We start from the raw sequence: 15,102 nt of genomic DNA on the forward strand, positions 1-15,102 counted from the left end.
GTCTGCACCGCCAGCTCCGCCTCCAGGCTAACAGACACACCCACTTTCTCTATGTAGCTAGAGGAGATTGGCTAAACTCTTTCATTTTTACACATCCGTCTCTGCAAGTGTATGGATGTTTTTTGGGTGAAACGCAGAAACGGTGCCGAGGGCGGCTCTTGGATGATGTCATGAAATGGGCGGCACCCTCAAAGAGCAAAAGGCGAGGCCTCAGAGATCGATCCGTCTTACTTCTGGGTTGGAAAATGACAAATATTTAATAAAATGTGTTGTTTTGTGTGCCAGAGGTACTTTATTGTCAAATCCATGAGTATTGTTTAGTATGAAAAGCTTAACAAAAGCATGGTATGGCTCTTTAAACATGATTCACTTGGGGAAAGCGGTTGGTAACAAATAGCACAGCTGAGTCCTCATAGCACACTGAGCATGCTCAGTGCAGTCACACATGAACCAATCCTTTTGACTTGGCAGTCCCATCTTTATCTGATTTCTGGAGATATCCACTTTTTTAAGTAACGTAGACACAACAATCTGTTGGGCTTTCTCCAATAATGACAGTTGTCTGATTATGAGATGCTGGTGTAAAACATGTCAAAAAGCTGATGTGGCCCAGGATGTCTCCACTTTAATGTGTTTTTTAGTTCCATTCATGAAAGAACACAACACCACACTAAATGCATTCTACATAAACTGTAAAACACTGCATGCAACTTGGGTGTATTCAGACTGCAACAGTTCTTTGGTCCGGATCGGGGGAAATGAACTCTGGTTCACTTTAAGTGAATCAAAGGTGTCCAGTCTGAATACAGCCTGACTTTGCATCACTTTTATGAAAGTTTTTCATATGTACATGTGTAAATGAAATGCAGGAGACTCAGGGATGGTTTCTTATACATCCTCTGGGCTTTTCACTGATATGCGACACATTAATAAAGTGTTGCCTCTTGCCGTAAAGCCGCTTTTCTCCATGACGGACTAAGCTCCAGATTCACAGTTTCACTAATCTTTACACTAAGTTTTTAAAGGAATAAAACAATTACAGTTTTTGCCCCGTTTTATGCTCATCTTACAGACTAAAAGTTTATTTTGTACTGGAGATTGTAACGTTCCCTTTTATTCACTTCACCACCGCTGCAGTCAAGATTCGGCGATATATATATGCTGATGGTCCCGATGGGTTGAATAAAGCATCAATTCAGAGGGAAAGTTAATCGCTTACCGCTTGTTTTTGCCCAGATGATGAAGCAAAAGGTTGTTTTACAGAAGCCGGTGCAGTGATACAAATCATTTAAGCTAGCCGACCGGAACTTCTTTTATCACCGTGCGGTTATCAGGTTTTAACGCATACCCAGCAGCCAATCAGAATCGAGTATTCACCCGGACCATGGTATAAAGTTTTTTTAATGTATGATTTATTTATAAATTGTTCAAATGAGGAAAAACAAACAATTCAAAAACACAATTACAAAGAAAGAAAAGAAAAAAATGGATACAAATAAATAAAATAATGATACAAATGATATACTGTACTATCAATCTGTGTCCAGCAGAGACACTAAACACCTCATACCTGTTAATGTATTTGAAAGTTCACTGGGTCGTTTGTAAGGTCAAGGACATGACATGTTCTAAGAAAGGGAACCACATAGGGTTGGGCGATGTCCCCTAAATTGGCCGTTGACGATGTTTGCTGTCAACCATCGGGATGGACGATGATATCGTCGGGGGGGGGGCTATTTTTACATTTTTCGTTCTTGTATAACTGCTATTCGTTATTTTACTTTTTTTAATTTTATTTCCCAACTAATGAATAATCCGCGATGATCCAGTATAAACTGGGGGAAGTGACTTTAACAAGAAAAGTAACAAACAAAATAGACAAGAAGTAGTCCGCTCCCACACTTAACTAGTGAAGTGGACCGGCGGAGCGCGGACTTGCAGCTTTGTGTTTGATGGGAAGGGAGGGGGGGTGCTTTGTTACATGAGCGCTATGTGTGGGAGATTTAAGACTGCGATCCGTCCCGCAGCTCTAGGGGTTCCGGGTAACCGAACTCAGAACCGGGTCTAAAAGTGTGTGTCTGAGCACAGCTCGGATCGTCAGCACACAGCACACACAGAAATGTCGCTCAGTCCTTAGAAAACATTCAAACAATCACGCGGATTTGTGTTTCCAGTCGGGTCCCAAATAAATAAAGGCTGATGTTATTCCCACATGTTTACGTCCAGCCAGGATGCAGCGCCACCCAAAGCTAATGTTGTTAGCCCGTGTTAGCATACTGCTAATCCTGGCTTCGTTCAGAAAAAGCTCTGACCACACGGATTAAAATTCAAATGATGAGCGAACAGGTGTTTCATAATAACCGTAACATTATTAAAAGCAAGTTTAAAAGATCTTCTCGTATATTACCGAGCTGATACGCGCTGTTTAACATTGTTTTGTATTGAATTGTTACATTCAATAAAGTTTGGGAAAAAAAGCCGCTCGGCGGAATTTATATCCTTCCGTTTTTCAAACCCTACTGCGCGTGTGCGAATGATTTATTCCGACGGAAAGTGTGACCTTAGTGAACATTTGTTATATTCTGAAAACATTTTTTCTGGGCCCATGTACACGGTTGGATTCTAATCCGACCATTGATCCCATCAAGATATTTTGTACATGTAACCGCGGCTTATGGTGTCGACTTGCAACGTGGCGGGGGCGTGGCATCACGATGGTGTCTCTCCATCGGGATGTCACTCACCCATCACCGTCCATCGGCACAACCCTAGAACCACATTTCAGAGAATTTACATCCAGAGAAATCAAGAGAATGTCAGATCCCAGCTTAATAAAAAGTGAGTCTTTGATCCATTGTGAATGAGTGGGTGGGCAAAGATCTTCCCAGTGCATCAGGATAGTCCGCCGGGCGACTAGTGTCAGAAAGGCAATAAGATCCTCAGACCAAGGAGAGAGGGAGTGATTGTTGGGAAGTAGACCATAGAGGGCTGTCATTGGGGATCGCTGTACTCTGACGTTACTGACAGGATAAAGAGTCCCAGAAGTCAGAAAGCAACGGGCATGTCAAAAAAATATGAGGCCTAGATTACATTTACACAGTTAGGATCAGTACCAGGAAAGACTCTGGGACGTCTGCTTCTAGACCAATGAGCTCTATGAACCACTTTACATGGAATGATACAGTGCCGGGTGCATATTGATGAGGAGTGAATTCATGCAAGCACAGATCTCCACTGATCATCATTTATGTCTAGATGGAGCTCTTCTGACCAAGCCACGCGTAGGTCAGAAGATGCGTCAAGTGTGGATAGTAAGAGGTTATACATTTGTGATATTGTACCCTTCAGAGGGGTTGATCCCCATGAGAGTGTCAGGAAAATGACGACAAGTTAAATTACGAGCCTGCAGATAACTAAAGAAGTGAGTGTTGGGCAGATTAACCTTTTTAGATAATAATTCACATGGAGCAGAAGTTCCATCTGTATAAAGTCTTTAACTGAAACCACAACTTCTCCACAGGGCAACATGGACACGCGGGCTTCCATGTCACAGTTTCTGACCGCGCTGCACAAAATGTGACTGCTTAAAGCAGCTCTCAGAATTAAGACAACAGTCTTTCCAAAAACTGCTTAGAAAAGGAAGGATTTTCCTCTAGATTTTCAAAATAAAGCCTAATGGGGTTTTCACACCACTTTTTGATGAAGCTCACAGGTGTGTCGTGATCTGCTGCACTTTTGTTTAAAGAAAACCTTCATACTGAAGCATAATCATCCCCTACAGTGCAGCATTCCTGGTTCTCATGTCTAGATGAGTATCTTCCAAAAACGTGAACGTAGAAAGTAGAGTCTGACCTGTTGCCCCGTCTGTCCTGCAGCCTTGCAATGTCACTGCGACCGCTGCAGCGCCAACTCCAGCTGCACCACGGATGGCGTCTGCTATGCCGCCATCCTGATGTCAAATGGTCTGCCGGACAAAAACAGTCGCCACTGCATACCTGAAGACGAGCTGATTCCACGAGACCGACCCTTCGTCTGCGCCTCCTCTTTGACGGAAAACACCCGCATTTTCCCCTTATGCTGCAGGGAAGATTACTGCAACAAGGAGGTGGACCTGCATAACATCACAGGTAAGAACCGAACCTGTGATGCAACCGCTGCTGAACGCTGGGCTGTGTGGGGGGGTTGATGTGATGCCACCATCAGTGGTTCAGGAAAATAAAATCTACAGAAACTAAAAGAGGCCCACATTCAAAAAGAGCAACCCTAAAAACATCAGGGCTGGGTTGATCAAATTGATTGATTGATTGAATCAATAATTAATCAATAACTGATCCATCAAAGTAGAGATTGTTCTTTTATGCCTTTCCTTTTCCGGTGAACTAACGCATAACAGCAGTAAAGCCAAAGTCTGTTAGCTTGATGCTAACATGTAATGGAATTTCCCATAGGACGGCTAATGCTAACGCTTGGTCAACCTAAGCTTTATGGACTCACAGACAGGAATTTTCCAAAGTCTTTAAGAAAACGTTTTTTTAAAGTAACCATTTGTGTTCTGAAGCTCCATTTTTGCTCCAATCTTCTGGAATAAAGTGTAATGCTATAGAGCTCCACCTAGTGGCCAAACTGAAAGTTTCTTAAAAATCGGCACATTTTTGTTGGAGCTTCTCCATTTTAGAAAACCTGTAACACTGTAGGGTGTTAACAATCAGTGGTTTATTATTTCACTGATACATCTGACAGTAACTATCACATTAATGTGAATATTTTCAATGTATTTCTATACAAATATGTGCAAATGTGTAAACCGTGTCAATTTAAAATTGAATAGAATTGAGTGGATCCAAAGAATCGTGAATGGAATCGATCACGGCTCTGGTGGATCAAATTGAATCAATAAAGATGAGTTTCCGTGTTCCTGACCTTCAGCCTGGAGGCTGGCTGCATCTGCCATGGAGGTGTGAGTGCTGAATGTTACCGTGTTCTGCAGACCAGAGGAACCTGCGTGGACTTTCTGCAGATGGTCATTGCCATGCAGCTGACTTCAATCCAAGCTGCTGTCACTGGAGGGAATTCCAGCTGGTTTGCCTGTAAAACCACACTGAAGTACAAACCTAGGTGAACATTTAATGATTAGCAAACACGGAGTCAGAGTCGGTGCTAAAAGAATAGAGACGCAGCACAAAACCGTTTTGAAGTACTCAAGGAGCAGGAAGCAGTGGCTCTTTGGCTTTTTTGTATTGGCTGTGAGGCAGAAGCATGTTGTTTCCTTGTGTACAACAATCTGTTCTGACATTTCTCTGATGGTGCACACACTGGCGTCCTTCTGCAGGAACCAGACTCTCCCGGTTTCCTTCTGGTCTGATCCTTCTGTCCCACTCAGCTCAGTGGTTTGACTGCCAATAGTCAATAGAGTACAGGAGTAAAACATGTTTCCAGATGATTCATCTAACAACCTTTTCTCTTTTCTCTCTTTGCACGTCAAGATATCTACTCGACAAAACCGCCTCCCATTGGCCCCGTGGCCCTCGCCGCTATGATTGCTTGCCCGGTGTGTGTGGTCTGCCTCTTGCTGGTTCTGGCCTTTTACATCTGCCACAACCAGAGGGGGCTGGGGGCCAGGGGGGCTGGATCCCACCACCACCGCGTACCCAATGAGGACGACCCGACCATTGATCTCCCTTTTATTGGCATGGGAACAACCCTGAAAGACCTCATCTATGACATGACCACCTCAGGCTCTGGATCAGGTACTCCTCATGCCAAACGTGCCCAGGAGAAGTATCTAGACCGACAATGAACTTTTCAGCCAATTTTGAAGCCAGTGATGCCATGTTGGGATGTTTCAGTGGTGAAGGAGTGCAGCAGCAGTTTCTGAGGAACTAACCTTCAACAATAAATGCTGGGAGCTTTGGGAATGGATGTAGACATGAAAGAGGGAGTCATCTACATATACAGATGGTCAGAACCAATGTTCTAAGCATCAGTAACTCTAGGGTCAATAAGCAGTAATGCCACTGGCTCAATTACCACAGGATACTGTCAGTGTATTGTAATCATGCTTATTACATGTTTTCATCAAAGTGTTCACATTCACAACATATTTTCAGTGTAAAACATGGAGTCCCCATCTATTGAGTTTTCTCAGCTTTAGTGAAACAAAGTCTTGTACCTTGGAAGGAGGCAGATGAGGGAATGTGTGAAGAATGAAGGGTTTCATATGAAAAAGGCCCATTTTTGAAAGAACCTTGTTCGATCCGGAGATGCAAAGGGAGAAAGTGGAGACCAAACATTTACATTTAGGATTGACATGGCAGGAACTTGACTCCTGCTCTGCCAGCCTGAAGCTTTCCTACAGTGGTTCTGTTGGTGCGGTTCATGGTTGGTTGAGAGCAAAGTCTCAGTTTCATGTGATACCAGGCTAGAGAGAGTGGACGATAGTTGAAGGACATGCTGATTAGCAGAAGCATCCTTCAGCTCTGAAGAGCCTCGTCTGCCTCTGCTGAACCAGCGTCTGCTGTCTGCGCAGGCCTGCCGCTGCTGGTCCAGAGAACCATCGCCAGAACCATCATCCTCCAGGAGAGCATCGGGAAGGGCCGCTTTGGCGAAGTTTGGCGGGGGAAATGGCGTGGCGAGGAGGTTGCGGTGAAGATTTTCTCCTCTCGAGAGGAGCGCTCCTGGTTCCGAGAGGCAGAGATCTACCAGACTGTCATGCTGAGGCACGAGAACATCCTGGGCTTCATTGCTGCCGACAACAAAGGTGAGACGCCACACGTGGACGCCAGGCAGACTGAGCGAGCAGCTCAGAGGCATGAACGCATGGAGACTGGAAAACGGGCAACAGCTGATCTGCTGGTTCCGCCTGTCGGTGTGAAGCTGCAGTTACAGAACCTGCAGGCCGCTGCACATCCAAAACCAGGCAAACGCACACTACAACACCAAAAGGAAGTCATTCCCACTGCTTTGGTAAAAACATGTCTGTGCTTCCTGCAGTTGAGTGTCTGAATGTTTCTCTGCAGCTTCATGCTGCCTCCAGCCTCCTGTGTGTTTGTGTTCCTCCTCTAGACAACTTCTCTCCTACTTCAGTTTCCTGATTCCACAAATGGGGCTGTTTCCCGTTAACGTGGATCATTATGCACACATGAGCAAGACGTGCCGTTTTCTGGGATGAGCACTCTTGATTCGGGCAGACGGAGTGTTTCCTGTGGAAATGTGTTGGATAACGGAGCGGCTGCTCTGCTGTCTGTGAGCAGACGGGCTCCACGACAGTGTGGGGGAGTTCAGGTTCACAGGGATCAGACTGAAGTCTGTTCACGGCTGCAGCAGCCCACGTCTGTCTGACAGCGCAGCTCCTACCTTCTGGGAGTCTGGATGTCTGTAGGAGCGTGGTGGGAGGGCGGCTGTGACGGATCAATGTGAGCTGGAGTGTGTTACACCTGTGTGTGTGTGTGCAGATAACGGGACGTGGACTCAGCTCTGGCTGGTGTCGGACTATCACGAGCACGGCTCCCTGTTTGACTACCTGAACCGCTACACCGTGACGGTGGAGGGCATGATCAAGCTGTCGCTGTCCACGGCCAGCGGCCTCGCCCACCTCCACATGGAAATCGTGGGCACACAAGGTACACGCCCACAATGACACGCCCCCTACAGGTTCTCCATGAACTCCACGTCATGAAGGAAAGCTTCTCCGGGATAGAATGTCATTGAACGCACCGTCTGCTCTGCAGGAAAGCCAGCCATAGCCCACAGGGACCTGAAGTCCAAGAACATTCTGGTGAAGAAGAATGGCACGTGCTGCATCGCCGACCTGGGCCTGGCCGTCCGCCACGACTCTGCCACGGACACCATCGACATCGCACCCAACCACAGGGTGGGAACCAAGAGGTGAGCTCTGCAGACTCTGTGAAGACACGTGGGCGTGCACGGAGCTTCAACAACGGCACCAGACTACCAGGAAAGCTCTGAGCGTCCTCTGTCTGAGTCACACATGCAGGGAGCTCTGTGCTCTGAATGACAAACACGTGCAGGTCGCCTGCTGGACCACAGCACAGTGTCTGCGTTCTCATCAGCTCCACCTGCTGTGCTCTGACCTTACATTAATCCTAATGAGGCTCATTCTGAGGATTGCTACAGGTGTCTTCTCCAGGTGAGCCCTCACTAAAGCGCCATCAAATCAAAAACCGTGGTCAGTCAGCCACCAATTGTGCAGGATGTCCCACTTTAAAAGACGAGACGTCTGTCATATTCCTCAGAGGTAAACCTCAACGATGAGACAAATGAGAAAGACGGTCCAGAAAATCACATTTTCTGATTTCTAAAGAATTTATTGGTAAATTATGGTGGAAAATAAATAACAAAAGTTCAACTCAGTACTTTGTGATAAACTCTTTGTTGGTAAAAGGTCAAAGGTTTCCTGTAAGTTTTCTCTTGGTCTTTAGTGGAGTTTGGAGTGTGACTGTTGGAGGTTGTGGACAGGTGTCTTTCTATAGATAACCAGTTCAAACAGGTGACATTAATACAGGTAACCAGTGGAGGACAGAGGATCCTCTACAGAAGGAGTTACAGGTCTGTGGGAGACACAAATCCTCTTTGTTTGTAGATGACCAAATCCTTATTTTCTACCATAATTTACTAGTGGGTAGGGATCCTCTTCTGGATGAGCTGCATGCGTCTAACAGGAATGATGGTCTTTGTGCAGGTACATGGCCCCTGAGGTCCTGGACGACTCCATCAACATGAAACACTTTGAGTCTTTCAAGCGGGCGGACATCTACGCCATGGGGCTGGTCTTCTGGGAGATAGCCAGCCGCTGTTCCGTAGGAGGTAGGAGTTCCACCATCACATGTTCTCAAAGACGGGTTAAGCCTTTCAGCCGTCACTCTCATTGAGTTCATGGATGAAGGACATGAGATTCAGAGCATGAAGAAGAAGAACAGCCAGCCTCATCCATGCTTTATTTCCTGCTCAGAGCTCCGGGTTCTGCTGTTGGGACTGTAGGATTTGCTCTTTCTAACATCCAAGTCCACTGGGATGTGACAGCCACTCTGACTCCAGCTGTTGTGCTTCCAGGCATTCATGAAGACTACCAGCTGCCCTACTACGACCTGGTTCAGTCAGATCCGTCCGTGGAGGAGATGAAGAAGGTGGTTTGTGAGCAAAAGCTTCGGCCCAACATTCCCAACCGCTGGCAGAGCTGTGAGGTAAGACGGAGAGGAGGAGCCAGCTGCTGCCTCTGAGGCTCCCTCACACCAGCACACCCAGGTATGCCGGACCCTGAGGTCCAGAGGAAAGGCAGGAGGCTTTCAGCGCCGTCCAGACCGGGGGAGGTTCTCCAGGTCTGTGACTTGAATGACAAGGCCGTGCATGTCAGGCTAAGTCCTGATGTAAACCCAAGCTCAAATGTTCAGCTTTACGGACAGCAGAACATCTTTGCTCAGCCGCTGAAGCCTTCCTCCCGTCAGTCAGGTTCTGGATGGTAAACCAGCAGAGCGCAGACGTAGTGTGAGAAACGGTAGCACCACATGGACGTGGTCTGGCCCGGTCCAGCATCAAAGACCCGCTTGCTGTTCTCTCGGCTCCATGCTGCAGAGCTCTGGCTCCTCTGCAGGAGCAGCAGCTGCTTCACATGTTTGTTTGGGCTCCTGATGGGGGCTTTAGCGGGGAGCAGCCCCTCCCTCACAGACCGTCCTCGTCTGGTTTCCTGTTTGTCTGGACGGAAACCCAAGAATGTCTGGATGAAGGCGTGTGAGACATCACAACAGCAGAGCGTCACCATGGAGATCTCCCTGCAGGCAGACTGGATCAACAAGTCAGAGCCGGTCTGGAGCTGTGGGGGCAGACGCCCCTGTAATCCTGTCTGAAGCTAGTGCTGGGGGAGGGGTACATGAGTGAGAGCTTTAGAACCCGGTACAGCTGAGTCCAGCATGCAGGGACCAGAACCTGTCTGCAGGCTTCTGCCTGAAGACTCTGGTGAACCGTGAGTTTACATCCAAACAGATCAGTGTGAACACAAGCATCTGAACAGGACTGAGGGTCTAAACATGAAGCAGTGACTGCTGTGTTCCTGTACATCATGGCCTGGTGTCACCTGTCTGCAAAGATTAAGGTGTGCCTGCAGTTACACAGAATGACCACTGAGTGGCAGCAGAGAGCTCTGCAGGTCCAGCGTCAGTCTGTCCATAGAAACCATGGCTGATCCCTGCAGGAACCACCAGAGGGGCAGAGTCACATGCACACGCCTAGCACACGTCTGACACATGCCTGACACATGCACACGCCTAGCACACGTCTGACACATGCCTGACACATGCACACGCCTGACGCATGTCTGACGCATGTCTGACAGAAACAGACACAGTCACAGATCGGGTGCAGCAGGAGTGTCAGAAAGGAATGAGCGGCTGTAAAACTGAACCCTGTCTGTGTGTGTGTGTGTGTGTGTGTGCACGTGTGTGTCTGCAGGCCCTGCGGGTGATGGCCAAGATCATGAGGGAGTGCTGGTACGCCAACGGAGCAGCCCGCCTCACCGCTCTGCGCATCAAGAAGACGCTGTCCCAGCTCAGCCAGCAGGAGGGGATCAAGATGTAGACACACTGACTGCACACGTGCACACGTGCACGCACGTGCACAGCTCTGACTGGCTTCTACATGGACGTTACTGCAGGAGAAGAGCTTCTGCATCATTCTGACTCATTGGGGGCCTGAGCTGACCCCTCCTCACACACCTGACTGACTGACGCCTGAGGAAGACGATGGAGCCAAACCGTGCTCTTCCTCACTCTGCTGGGCTTGTTCATCCTCCTCTTCATCACAGACCTTCATGGTCTTCATCGGCTCCCCGCTCTCCCTCCATGGTGGAAACACAGGTCCTAATGTTTTGGCGTCTGTGAGTCCGGGTTCTACAGAACCTGAAGCAGGAACTGATCTGCAGCGCAGCAGAGCGTGCACAAGGAAACGTGCAAAGGGAAGCGTGCACAGTGAAACGTGCACAGGGAAGCGTGCACGCTCCTGCGTCCAAAGGTTCAACCCTCACAGCCTTCACACACACACACACACACACACAGAAAGCCGTCTCCATGGTGACGCTCCCTCACATGCAGGTCCAGCTGTGCACGTGTGTGGCTGCATGTGAGGGAGCGTGTTCAGAAGCAGGTTCTGCTGCGGTTCCGCTCAGATGAACCGGACCCTCCCTCAGTCTTTACTGCCAAACATGCTGCACATATGCAACACTCTGCCGGTCTGCCGACCGGGCCAGAACCAGCTGCCTCCATTGCCTCCATGCCTTCAGCCAGCTTCACAAAGTGCCGCCGCTCCGGAGCGCCTCCTCTGTGCACGTGCACAGACGTGCACACGCCTGTGCGATGGTGCTGTGTACATCCATGAGGCCTAAACACTCAGACCACCTCAGCCCTCCATCCGGCCCCCAGCAGACAGAGGATCCAACACCCTTCAGTCTTTACACCCCCACGAGCAAAGTGCACGTGCACGCTCACGTGCACGGTGTGGATGCTGATCAATGAGCTTCAGCTGAACGTAAAGCATGAGGCTGTTTCTGTAAACAGGACGAGGTTTGGACTGAAGGTCCAACTGTAGCTGCTGCTCTGTGGGTTCCTGACTGTACAGACTAGAAGACCCCCCCCTGAAGACCCCCGTCCCCTTTGGACAAACTCCAGAAGTCTGGACAGACGTTGGTTCCCCTGCTGTCACCTGCAGAGCGGTGACCCGGGCCGCCATGGCCTCTGCAGCGCTGGGGGGGGGACCTACTCCAGAAAGGTGTGAAGGAGGGGGGAGGGGGCCATGTCCCGACAGGAGGCATCAGAGCTGTTATCTCTGGAAATGACAGCAGTTTATTGTCTGTAGACCCCCACCCGGGCACTGAAGAGTCTCTGTAGCCCCCCCCCCCCCCCATCCGACAGGTCAATCTGCTGGGAACAGTCAGGGGGGGGCAGAGGGGGGAACCTGGTCTGTTGTGTAAATGTTTCAACTGTAAATATTGATGGAGACAAAAGAAGCTGCTAACCTGAATCTGTGGGGGGGGGGTCTTACAAGTCACAAGCAGCCTTGTTCCCTTAACCCCTCCTCCCCATGTGACCTGTGGCAGCTGCAGCTCCGCCCCCCAGGTCAGCAGCACTGAGGGGGGGCTGCGGTGAGGCTGTGGGTGTAGCAGAATCTCAATGTGTTTTCTGGTGCCTCACTGACATTTCTGACAGGTGGGGGGCATTAGTCCCCCCCCCCCCCCCCCCCCAATAAAGAAGGTTTTTTATTACCTCTGGACAGCTTTCAGTCTTTATTTAACCCCCCATGGGTTCCTTTGGTGCCTCAGCTGTACAGTCCCAGTGTCCGAGCCCCCCCACTCTAAAGCCGGATGTCTGCCATCTTGTGATGACGATGTAAAAAGAGGACCCCCCCCCCTCTTTATTTCTGACATGATGGTTTTTCTAAAGCTTGTGTGCAGGAGGGGGGGGGGGGGGTCTAGGAGGAACTCTGGAGCCTCCTCTGTCATCAGGGACCCGGTTACCATGGAAACCAGGTTCACAGGTGTGAGACTGAGGTAGAAAGCCCAGGTGAAGCTCATGGGTGTACCTGCAGAGCGGCGTGGACTCAACATAGGTCAAAGGTCATGTGACTTTCACTGTGGACTCAACATAGGTCAAAGGTCATGTGACCTTCAGTGTGGACTCAACATAGGTCAAAGGTCATGTGACCTTCAGTGTGGACTCAACATAGGTCAAAGGTCATGTGACCTTCAGTGTGGACTCAACATAGGTCAAAGGTCATGTGACCTTCAGTGTGGACTCAACATAGGTCAAAGGTCATGTGACCTTCAGTGTGGACTCAACATAGGTCAAAGGTCATGTGACTTTCACTGTGGACTCAACATAGGTCAAAGGTCATGTGACCTTCAGTGTGGACTCAACATAGGTCAAAGGTCATGTGACCTTCAGTGTGGACTCAACATAGGTCAAAGGTCATGTGACCTTCAGTGTGGACTCAACATAGGTCAAAGGTCATGTGACCTTCAGTGTGGACTCAACATAGGTCAAAGGTCATGTGACTTTCACTGTGGACTCAACATAGGTCAAAGGTCATGTGACCTTCAGTGTGGACTCAACATAGGTCAAAGGTCATGTGACCTTCAGTGTGGACTCAACATAGGTCAAAGGTCATGTGACCTTCAGCGTGGACTCAACATAGGTCAAAGGTCATGTGACTTTCACTGTGGACTCAACATAGGTCAAAGGTCATGTGACCTTCAGTGTGGACTCAACATAGGTCAAAGGTCATGTGACCTTCAGTGTGGACTCAACATAGGTCAAAGGTCATGTGACCTTCAGCGTGGACTCAACATAGGTCAAAGGTCATGTGACCTTCAGTGTGGACTCAACATAGGTCAAAGGTCATTTGACCTTCAGCGACCAGAATGTGAGCTTCAGGACGAGTCTCGTGTCCAGCCGTGTGGTCCGCTGCACCACCGTCACCTGACCTTGTGGCTGCAGCAGTCGCCTCCCTCAGGTGACGGTGGAGGAAAGCTGAAGCCGCGGCGGGAACAGGGGGGCTGAGCGGGACGGACCGGGGCTTCATGTGGAGGGTCTGACCTGCTGGAGAGGCTCCGCCCTCCGGGTTTGATGTGTTGAATGCTTCCTGTTGGGGTCCGGTGTCAACATGTATGTTCTTTAATGAGCTGTGACATGAATCAGTTTGAAATAAAGGAACTGTTGCTGTTAGTGGGATTTCCTTTCTGCAGCTGCACATGAAAACAACACGCTAAGACCACCACTGGAGAGCAGGTGTGTCACCTGTGAGAGTGCTGTGATGTCATCATCTCATCCACTGCCGGTTGGTTTTTTTAAGTCATCGGTTTCCCCAAAAGGTAAACGATCCCACATCTTAAGATGATCTAATAAAAGTGAATGACAGAGAACTAAAGAACGGACAGAACATGAAGACATCAGTGTTAGTCTGCCCCCTGCTGGCCTGGAGGGAGACTTGGAAAAAGGACAGAGCTGCTAGCATGTCTGAGGCGGTCCAGACGGGGACAGACTGACCGGGCCTGAACAGGAGCTGATGAGGAGAACCTGGAGCTGTTCCACACAGCATGTTCTGGGTAAAGGGGGTGACCCCCGTGGAGGTCCAGTTTCCCCCCACCACAACCTTAATAAGCCCAGGTTCTCCCCAGAACTGACCTGAATCTCTCATCTGCAGTCTGTGTTTAGATGTCTGAAGGATGGGATCATCTCCTAACAGTCCTGAGCTAAAGGCCCTGGTGAGGACAGCTGTCCTTTGGTACCAGCATCAAGGACGGTCATGAAGTAAAGGTTCTGTAAGCTTCACTGAAGACGCCTGCTCCCATCACAGCCACACTCAGAAACAGCTGTCACCACATCCAGTCGGGTCTCACCGGCCCCTCGCCGTCCTGAACCTTTCTGTGCCTCTGAGCGACGCCGTCTCTTCCTGCCAAGGCGGTCATGAGGTCCATCCACACACTGATGGCACAGGTGCAACCATGTTGGGGGTCTGACCCAGAGGCACCTGTCCATCCCATATTGAGAGTGCAGAGTGGAAACGTTAGTGAACCTAGACCGCTGATGAGTCCAGGAGCTTATTCTGTGAAATAAGACGTGTTCAGCAACAAGCTCCCTAAAGAACCCTCACCAGTTTGGACTGTGCTGTTCTAAAGAACTGTCTGATGTGAACCGTGCCTTGCTCAAGGTGACTCTCTCAGAAGACCTACACCTACAGACCTGCATGAATGTAGAAATGTGTCCAGATGAGACCCGTTGCTCTCTGTAAAGATGAGTGTGAGTTCAGGAGATGAAGTCCAGACGCTTCCTGAAATCAGCTGAAGGTTCACAGAAATCTGCAGCACATGCTGACATTTCTATAGAGCAGTCTGCAATGAGAAAACATTCAGCATGCAGGAACCTCTGGCCTTTAACACACATACAGCTGCTGTTTCCCACAGAAACGGACGTTTTCCTCCAAATATGTGGGAACAGTTGTTCCTGTACCAGAAGCTGCTCTGCATACGATGCAGTGAGAAGGTTTCACTCCAGTGACATTCATTATTATATTTAATAAATACCAGTTTTAGGACGGTTGTTA

The 15,102-nt window shown here is 49.0% G+C and overlaps 2 protein-coding genes across 6 annotated transcripts in view; both read left to right on the top strand.

Annotated features, from left to right (window-relative positions):
• Window positions 1-13,724, top strand: part of tgfbr1b (transforming growth factor, beta receptor 1 b) — a 28,745-nt gene extending 15,021 nt beyond the window's left edge. Inside the window, exons 2-9 of the mRNA XM_078938367.1 lie at window positions 3,876-4,127; window positions 5,484-5,747; window positions 6,527-6,757; window positions 7,452-7,619; window positions 7,728-7,884; window positions 8,699-8,823; window positions 9,070-9,200; window positions 10,462-13,724. Of these exons, the coding sequence (XP_078794493.1) occupies window positions 3,876-4,127; window positions 5,484-5,747; window positions 6,527-6,757; window positions 7,452-7,619; window positions 7,728-7,884; window positions 8,699-8,823; window positions 9,070-9,200; window positions 10,462-10,587 (1,454 nt within the window). The 3' untranslated portion in view covers window positions 10,588-13,724. The remainder of the gene's footprint in view (window positions 1-3,875; window positions 4,128-5,483; window positions 5,748-6,526; window positions 6,758-7,451; window positions 7,620-7,727; window positions 7,885-8,698; window positions 8,824-9,069; window positions 9,201-10,461) is intronic.
• On the top strand, window positions 12,484-13,724 carry LOC144988221 (uncharacterized). 5 transcript variants are annotated; one of them, XM_078938372.1, is made up of 2 exons: window positions 12,484-12,609; window positions 12,649-13,724. In XM_078938372.1, the coding sequence occupies exons 1-2, from the start codon at window positions 12,573-12,575 to the stop codon at window positions 13,557-13,559; spliced, it is 948 nt and encodes a 315-aa protein (XP_078794498.1). In that variant the 5' UTR covers window positions 12,484-12,572; the 3' UTR covers window positions 13,560-13,724. The 5 variants fall into 5 exon arrangements, with proteins under 5 accessions (XP_078794498.1, XP_078794500.1, XP_078794497.1 ...); XM_078938374.1 differs by having other exon boundaries at window positions 12,573-13,155; window positions 13,234-13,724; XM_078938371.1 differs by having other exon boundaries at window positions 12,573-13,038; window positions 13,078-13,724.
• Window positions 13,725-15,102: the final 1,378 nt, after the last annotated feature.

Source organism: Oryzias latipes, chromosome 20 (genome assembly GCF_053564925.1).
Source record: "Oryzias latipes strain Hd-rR chromosome 20, Olatipes_Hd-rR_3.1".
In the NCBI taxonomy this organism is placed as follows: Eukaryota; Metazoa; Chordata; class Actinopteri; order Beloniformes; family Adrianichthyidae; genus Oryzias; species Oryzias latipes.